We start from the raw sequence: 9,140 nt of genomic DNA, 5'->3' as shown, positions 1-9,140 counted from the left end.
AGAGAGAGAGAGAGAGAGAGAGAGAGAGAGAGAGAGAGAGAGACAGAAGGAGTACGTATACGCTATTCTCCGCACTCCGCGCAAGGCGCATGTTACACGGCGAGAGAACCGGAACGATGGTGCGCTTATTTCCTACGTTATTCGGCGAAACGTAAAGCGGAAATTAAAGCCGATAGACCGGCTAATGGTGCGGCCGGATAATTATGTTCGTTTCGCGTCTCCCTTTCGTGGGCCCGCCGCGCGAGAACTTATTTGCATATCGGCCGAGTTAAATCGTTGCAGCGTGAATTATGTATCCAACGTGTATTTTTGGTCGGCGGAATAGCGCCGCAGCGGCGAACGACGCGGCGGGCAATGTGAACGGAGAAGAGGACAGTGGTAGAAGCAGGCGGACGGGGGGTGGATTGTATCGGGTGCGACGCGGTTCATTTCGCGGCGATACGCGATAATTTACGCGGAAAATTATTCGCGAGGTCAAAACTGTTGTTACTAGGTAATCGTGTTGATCGTGTAAATATTTAAGTTACGACATCGTGTGGTGTTGTGCCGCGCACGTTACGCAGCGCCGACGTAATCGCGAATTAACTCACGGAACGACGCGTGAGACGACGTTGTGTCTCTCCTCCGGTTATGTCTCGCTGCGGAAGATCGAGAATTGTCGTTCCGCGACGAGATGTTGCTCTTGGAAGCGCGATTCACCCCGGATCGATAACGCGGGCGCGAAACCGCCGCTTCTCCTTTTGATAGCCAGTGCGCGATACACTCTCACAGCTCAACGTTCTTCTTCTTTCTTTTTCTCTCTCTTGCTGGCGCGTGTGCATCGCGATTTTCCGCTTCGAGGGTGTTGCACAGAAGCGTCGAAACTTCCGCGGGGCCAATTAAAAATAATTGAATGCAAAATCCGCTTTAATTCGCCAACTTTCAGACGGCTTATGATAGCGGCTTGTAATTATGTTCTCGCGAGCTATACGTGCGAAGCTCGGAAACCCCTCCGCTCCCTCCCCGCTGTGCTAAAAGCAACCGGCTCTGTATCTCTCTTGCATTTTTAGTACCGTGCCTTTATATTTTTACGACAAGTATGCATCACTCGGCCATGACGGAGATACGGCGAAAGATACGGGTATGTCGTGTTATGTGTTGAGCTTTTACGCCAGAAGGTAGTCAGGGATGAGAGGAGGTGAGAGGACGCGGGCGAGAAAAGCGACTCCCCGGGAAAAAGCGAAGTGCTCGTACCGCGATTTATTGTAATCACCACTAAAACACGGTATGCGCAACAATTTGTAGTGACGTTTAGCGATGCGGATTCAGTGTTCGTCGATCGTCGTCGTCGCCGTCGTCGTTCACGATACGCGAACAAATACCAGAGCAAGCGAGTGTATAAACGTTACGATTACGCGCACTCTCTCGCACGCCTCGAGTTCTCGACATTAAATGCTTTACGTCTTTTGTGACGAACCGGATAAAAGAGGAAGAGAGGGAGAGAGAGAAAGAGAAAGAGAGAGAAAGAGAGGGGTGAAGAGACACTACCTGGACGTCTTATCGATCATACTGGTGCGTCGTCGGCTCGTAGTCGTTGTTCGTTGTTTGCTGTCGTTCATTTGCTGCGAGAACGCGTGCTCGGTATGCGCCAGTCCAGCACGTAGCCGAGTAGTAACGCATAGTAACGCGGGCGATAAAAATCCCGCGCGGAATACCGCTTCGTGGAAGACGCATGCCGGCAAATGGGGTGCATCACTTGCGCACCATTGCGTGAAGTATTCCAACGACGTTGAATTGCAACGCACGGACGCGTGCGAGCGCGCATAGTAGTTGGTGCTCACGAAAATTGGGTCTCCGTGAATTTAATTGAACGCCAGCCGGCCGCGGTTTTCACGCGCTTGCGAGATGATGGAATTAGAATTGATGCGCGCTCGCGCACCCGCACGACCACCGGTCGCGCGTAAAAAGCGTTCTTCGCCCTCATTCATCGTTCGTCGCAGTTGTCGCGCGTACGATGCCGTTAAGTGCACACACGCTCGGTAAAAAAAAAGACCTCGGGCAAAAAGAAGGATGGATTTTCGATAATTTCGCCGGCGCGCCGACGAAATAGAGGTCCCCGTAGTCGACATTCGACTTTGCCCTCCTCTCGTAAATTCCAGTTTTCGATGAGAATCGCGCTATTCCCCTCCCTTGCTCTTTTTTTCCTGTTTGTTTCGCGCGCGAGGGCACACGCGTTATCACTTCGCCGGGCCGAAGAGCTCGCCTATCGACGTTTTTATTACCGTCGTCATCGTGCATGGCATGCACGCGCGCGCGCGCGTTCACGCGTGTCGCCGCTAATATTCCGCTCGTGCGCGTGTACATGTCGTCGATTTTGATTTCTTCTCTCTCTCTCTCTCTCTCTCTCTCTTTTATGTATATATTTTATATTCCACCGCGTCGGATCGACGGTTTTTCGCCTCGGTTGTCGGTCGATTCGTCGTTATTTTTCGACTCATGGAAGGAGCATGCTTCCAAGCTTGGAAAATTTGTATTCTTTCACAACAAGACGAATATTCGCGCGCGTAGATACAACGCAAAGATTTCCTTGCCACCGCACGGCGAAAAGAACATTGAGTTCTCTCCTCCGCCTCCCTCATACTCTATCCATCTGTCTGTCCGTTAAAAGTATTAATTCCTTTTGTGACAGCGCATTCCGCGCGACGCGTTAAGCAGCTTTCCGCCCTTACAGGAGAGAAGAGTGCAAAAGACGAGAGAAATATCCGATTCAGGGAAGGATAATAAGGTCGCGACACTCCCGATGAGCATCGGCGCTCGCGGAAATGGGGGTGAGTCAATTTCAGGTGCACTCCGCCGACGCCGCAGACTCACGGCTGCGGAGGCACTCGAGTAAAGGCGAAAGAAACCGCGATGACTTTCCGCCAGACCGCAGAGAGACAGCCCGAATCTCCTCTCTGAGAATTTAATAAAAATCCGAGAGCTCCATCCGCGCAGCCGAGCTTGCGCGGGGCTTTTGTGACGCGCGACGCGTCGCTCGCTGTTTCCTAGTCGGAAAACATTATGCGTTTCGGCTCCGTCGCCGCGCTACATCGTCCTTCGATTTCATCCCCCTTTACTTTCCACCCTGCATTTCTCCTCGTTTCTTCCTATTCGGCCTGCGATATTTCGCGGAGACGTTTCCAGCCGGCCTGAATAACTCCCGGACAAATTGCGTTGCCAAACGGCGCTGCGTTGGGCCATTTCGCGGGAATTGAGATATTTGTTATAAATATCAGGGCGATACACGCGTACGCTTTGTTACCACGCTCCACGAATCAATCGCGCGTAACACTGTAGAGATTGAGAAACCGGTGCTATGATGCGAAGAGCTGGTCGGAGTCGTGTAAAAATCACTGCGCGAATTGTCAGTAGTTTTCTGCCGCAGAGCCAACGCTCGGGGACGGGAATCCCGATACGCGAAAACACCGTCTCGACTTTAATAGCTCAAACTGCGCGGAAGTAACGGGAACGCGCGGCGAGAGGAGGAAGAAATCGCAAGGGGTGCGCGTGGCTGCGGGATAAACGCAGCCGAAGGGTGCCGAGTCTGGCTGGCTGACTGACTGACTGCTGGGTTAAATACTTTGCCGCTCCGGTATTCAGCTTCGTTTACCCGACAACGTGGATTTTCCCTTTGGTCCGATTCGCGAATGCATTCCTTTTGCGCCGATTCGCCGAGGGTAAAGCGGCAACGAAGGCGGCGAGGGAGGGCGATTGGGCGGGCGGGCGGACGGTTGGTCGGTCGGTTGGATCGATTGTACCCTTTGGATTTATCCTCCTGAGAGACCGCAGGCGGTGTTATACTTTGTAACTACGGCGCGCAACAACGATGGAACTGCGGAGCTCGGTGAGTTTCGGCTATCTGCCGCCTCTTAAGGAGTTTATTCACTTAAATAAAAAAAGTGCTTAAAATTATACGAAAATTTAACCCAACATTTATGGCAGCAAAATACATTCATAATTGAAGTTTTATGAGATTTATCTGCACCGTTCCTGAGGAATTTAATACTTAATATCGTAATTTTGCACATATAACCTTATGGTAGGAGTAATGCAGGTTTATTATTCCAATAACCTCATAAAAAGTGATATGATTCAAATAAAAAACTGACCGTTATAAATACTACGTGCTAGGAAACGTGATATGGAAAATATAACAGTATTCACTACATCGTTTTTTAAATATATATATTTATACATACATGATGAGTAAACTCCTTAAGTTTCGCGTGGAAACCAACAGAATTTACTCTTGATATCCCGCGGCTCGATCGATCGCGCGAACGAGCGAGGGAGTGAATGAACGGATGCTCTTTGATCTCCTCGTGCGTTATCACTCCCGCGGATCACCCCAACCTGTGAGTGCAAAAAATTGCACATCGAGGAATCGCGTGGAACGAATCGCGGTCGTGACGAAATATCCGCTCTCGATCTATGGAAGAATAGCTGGCCCGACCCGGCCGAGAGAGAACGGCTGGTAAGAGCGAAGTGCGTGACTCCGCGTGCGTGTAATTAATGATGATACTCACGGTGCATTTCAATTGCCACCGACGTCGAGACGGGTTGACTGATATTGTTGTTGGACGCCTGACAGTCGAACACCGCGTGCAGGTCTGCTCTCGACAGCTCTTGCACGACCAAGACATTCCTACGCAGCGACGGAAACTCACCCGGCTCGTCCTTGGAGTCTAAAAGCGTCTCGCCGCGCCACCATCTTACTTTTGGCTCAGGGCGACCTGGAGAAATAAATACGGCTACATGAGATTCGTTCATCAAACTCGCTAGAGTCTGGTTAGGCAACAACGAAGGCGGTATGCGTTCAGTATTCAAACCAATCCAAGATTATAAGAACACTCGTCCGCATGGAAACTTAACGATGTTCTTTTAACCGTATCTTTATTTTTTTAATTTTCAATATATTCATGATGAAAGTAGCTCCAATCAAACGTGATCATCCTGCTCTGACACATTGAAAAACTTGTCTCTAATTAATTATAACTCCCGCTGCACTTAAACTCGTAATACTTCTCCCTGCGAAAAATATCCCGCGTCATATCGGTGACACTATCCGCGCAATATATCGCGCTCTCCGTTATCTTACAACTCTCCACAAACGTTTGCTAGTGGTTCCGTGCATACACACGCCCATTACATACACACGCAACCTCTCCCCCACATCGGTATATTGGCTACGCGGTACGCGTTAATTCATAATTCATAATGGTCGTTGCGTGCGGATAATCCCTCGAGGGTGAATATCCCGTTAAAGTAAGAGCAGAGAGGGAGAGAAAACAACGAGAGTCGTAGGAGAGGGAGGACGATCTGGCAGGCTGGACCGACCTCATTATTTTTTACCGGACCTATTTTCGTTCAGGTGGGACAAGCGGAAAAACGCGAAGGTAGCGGGTCGCTGGACAAGAAGGCGCAGGGAACGGAAAGAGAGAGAGAGAGAGAGAGAACAAGAGGGGGGCAGGAACGGATAGAGGATGCCGAGGGTTGTGGTAGCGAAGAGTATATAACGCACCAGGGGTGTAGTCGCGCGCGCGCGTGCACGTATACTGTCGCGTCCCTCGGGTAGCGGCGTGCGAGGTAATAAAAATAAATTTATTATCGTTATTGCCTTCGCCTTGCCGACACAGCAGCGCATGTGCGCGTGCGAGCGAGCGTGCGCGGCCGGATATTAAAATGTAATAGAATAAAGGGGAGCGCTAAACGAACGTGCTCACATATAGTATATACATACATGCTCGCGCGACACCCCCGATAAAGCAGCCGCGACGCTTCGCCGAAGCGTTTAACGATCGTCGCGGCGATACTTCTTCAATTCCGCTCCGACACGGGGGAGAGATACGCGCGGAAGATAAAGGTTATCGTGGCTAGTATCTGCACGGTGCGATATCCTCTCAGCGGATCGTTAACGACTCTCTTGGCTGATCAGACGCGGAAAGGTATAATAAAGTGGCCGCACAGCACGGAAAAATCGCGTTGAATTCGAGACTGACGAACATTGTGCTCTGAGCGGAACTCCAGACAGATCAGAAGGGACGCAGATAAATCAGAGAGGATCCAGATAGACCAGAGGGGAACTTAAATAAATCAGAGAGGATCCAGATAGATTATAGAGACATCCAGATAGATCGGACCCAAAAACTAGATAGACCAGAGGGGACTCAGATAGACTAGAGAAGACCCAGATAAATAAAAAAGAACACAGTACGTTAATTGTAGAAAACACAGAAACACAGTATAGAAAATTGTACGTTTTGATAGTATTAAAACGTATTAAAACTTTAACCACTGACTATTTATACGCCATTAGATACAGGAAAGCGCTTAAAATTGACAAAAATTAAAGTACAGGTAGAGAACCATGATTGATACAGGTCTGGGTATCCACGAGAGGCAAGATTCTTATATAAAGGTCTATTTGAGAAGCTTTCGTTGCGTGCAAAGTCGAAACGCGGTCGTGTGAAATTTTTATTAGACGCTATCAACGTGGATTATGTAATATGGCGACGTTCAGGCGCAATGAGAACTGGTCCGCGGAATCTATTTGACGCACGGTGGATCCAAAGGATCCGTTTCCATCAGTCGTACCAATTATTCTACGGCTCTCTTTCGCGTCGAGTATTTACGCGAGGACAGCCTCGAAAGAGAGTACTCAGACATATTTCCATTCGACATATTCCTCTGTCTCGCTTTCGCGCTTTTTCCCTCTCATTAAGGAAAGTAGGGCTCACCCCCGGAGACGAGGCACTGCAGTCTCATGTCACCGCCTTCTTCGTAAGGGCCGGCGACCGCCGGGACGGCGTTCCCGTGTTCGTCGATAATGTTCGGCTTGTGCGGTGGCACTGTAACAGAGCAAGGCAAAGAGGGAAATGAAACGTTAGACTCCGTCATTATGATGAGCGTGGTAGGCTCTTCGATGAACACGCTTAACATTAAGTAGAGCGAAGTAATTATCTCAAAGAAACGTGCGCGCGCGTCGAGCTTTCGCAATATGTCGCCGCGATGAAAGAAATTTCGTTGTGCATAAATTTTCTTTACATAATGTAGATACCACCAAGTATTCAGGTATTTACAAGATTTCTATTCTTACCAATTTTTATTTAAGCTGTAAAACAATATTTGCTCTTTAACATGTGAACTCATTTAAATATTCATAAATAGGTCATATTTAAGATTATCTTAAAGATATATTGCTCTATATTCACTGCATAAAGTTATTAAAAAGAAATTATTGATGTTAAAAACATCATTAATGTGTTATTAAAATGTCACTTAACATTGTCATGTTTGCTGATTTATTTACCGTTTAAAGTAAAATAATTTTTTGATCCTCTGAATCAATGCTGACTTGTCACTTTTAAATGCAATAGTTTTAAAACACATTTTCATACACACAATGTAATGTGATTGAACGTGCGTTTGTAAACGTCTTCAAGCACATAGGCGCGGTACCGGTCGTTTCGGGGTGGTTTCTCGAGTCTGACCGCGTCCGACAGCGCTACGCGCTATTCGAGCACAGATAACGAACTTTCCATGTAAGTCGGCGCGCCGTCCGGGGAGGACGTAATTCACGATACTCGTGCCACGAGCACCGCACGAACAGTCGAACAAGCGTGTACAGGTGTTACAGGTAACCGCTGGCAACTTGCACGGCTCGTTCGCAGACGAGTGCCGGCACGGAAGGGTGCGAGTGGGCGCAAGCCGCGGTTTTCACACCGCGTAACGGGAGTGGTTCGGCTGGAAGCCGTTTCAAAGGCCGAAAAATGAAAAAATTGTCGTGATTGTCGTGACAAAATACTCGAATGTTTAACCCTTACAATGCCGAACAACAATTTATCGTTGTTAGCAATATTTGCGAAAAATACCAACGCCGTCATATCGTTGCGCATACGATGCTGCCGGACTATTCATGTCGCGAAAGAACTCTGTCTCAAAACTAATTTTATAAGACGTTGAATGCTTGAAGTTCTCTTCAAAAATGGTATTTTACGCTTAAGTACATTTTTTTCCGGTCGGTACTAAAAAGGTTAAGAACGAATATTCGCGATATTTATTTCGGGCGCGATCTCTCTGTCGTGGTCCTGTATTCGCGTCTTCAAGATCGATTTCGGCTTGGATGTGCTTCTCGATCGAGCAAAGAGTTATTAACGAACAGACGGACGTCTCGAAATAGCCCGCGGCCGAGATACGCATCTTATCGGCAAATTAATAATACGTGCTAATTAACGGTATGCCCTCATGTTCCCTTTCGAGCATGTTCCCGACTTGACGTATTCGGCGGCGGTGGTGAGGAGTCAGCTCTTGTTGTAAGTGAATACGCGCGCACGATCTTTTCGAGATACCTCGGCAACCTGCTATTATGTCAGTGATTCACGCGTCCGCCGAGCGCGCAATAAAGCATTTTGCGTGCAAGGAAACAATGCGCGCCACGTGGTATCAAAAGGGCACGTAAGGAGAGTGGGAGGGTCGCGCCAGGAAACTGGAATCGCGCCGTTCACGTATAGTTCATTCCGACACGCGCGGACGGCTGGTGGAATGGGCGGGTGTATGGTTCGGCTTGTGGAAGCGTGGCGTGTAAACGCCGGCAATTGAATATCGGAAATAGCGGCGTGTCGGGACGTCAGAAGGCGAGCCAGCCAGCCAACCAGCGAGCCAACGAGCGAGCGGCGCGCTGTTTCCTCGAGGATGGGCTGCGAGTCGCGGTTAGGACGTGTCGGATGTTATACGCGCTCGAAACGAAACGCTCGTGGCAGCGCCAGGAAAATTCTCCCGACGATGGCGAGCAACCGAGAATCGCTAACGCAATTCTCATTCCTCCCCCTTGCTTGATGATGGCGGACGCGTCAACGTTGAACGCGGAGGAATCCTCGCTTCGTCTGTCCCGCAGAATAATACGCGGATTTGCAATTAATCAAATTTTCTAATTTAGCCGACGCAGAGTTGCACATCCCCGAGAGGTTTACACGTGCGCGCACGCTCGCTCGCGAACAAGCGTTTGCGCAGCCACTAATTATCGCGTGTAATTAAGAATCGCGTTACAACGCGGCTGCTAAAGTTTATTTGTTCCGTTTTATAATTATCCCCATCCCCTTCCGCGGATCCCTCCCCCCCCCCCC

The 9,140-nt window shown here is 49.0% G+C and overlaps 1 protein-coding gene across 13 annotated transcripts in view; it reads right to left on the bottom strand.

Moving 5' to 3' along the window:
• LOC116847936 (synaptogenesis protein syg-2-like) overlaps positions 1-9,140 on the bottom strand; it is a 413,298-nt gene that overhangs the window by 42,129 nt on the left and 362,029 nt on the right. For all 13 annotated transcript variants that reach the window (XM_032823535.1, XM_032823542.1, XM_032823543.1 and 10 more), the window contains 2 exons: positions 6,756-6,866; positions 4,545-4,751 (listed from right to left, as the gene is read on the bottom strand). In XM_032823535.1, the coding sequence (XP_032679426.1) occupies positions 4,545-4,751; positions 6,756-6,866 (318 nt within the window). The remainder of the gene's footprint in view (positions 1-4,544; positions 4,752-6,755; positions 6,867-9,140) is intronic.

Source organism: Odontomachus brunneus, unplaced genomic scaffold (genome assembly GCF_010583005.1).
Source record: "Odontomachus brunneus isolate Ranch 3 - 2012 unplaced genomic scaffold, Obru_v1 Obru_scaffold_085, whole genome shotgun sequence".
In the NCBI taxonomy this organism is placed as follows: Eukaryota; Metazoa; Arthropoda; class Insecta; order Hymenoptera; family Formicidae; genus Odontomachus; species Odontomachus brunneus.
This window is presented reverse-complemented; position numbering and strand designations above follow the sequence as displayed.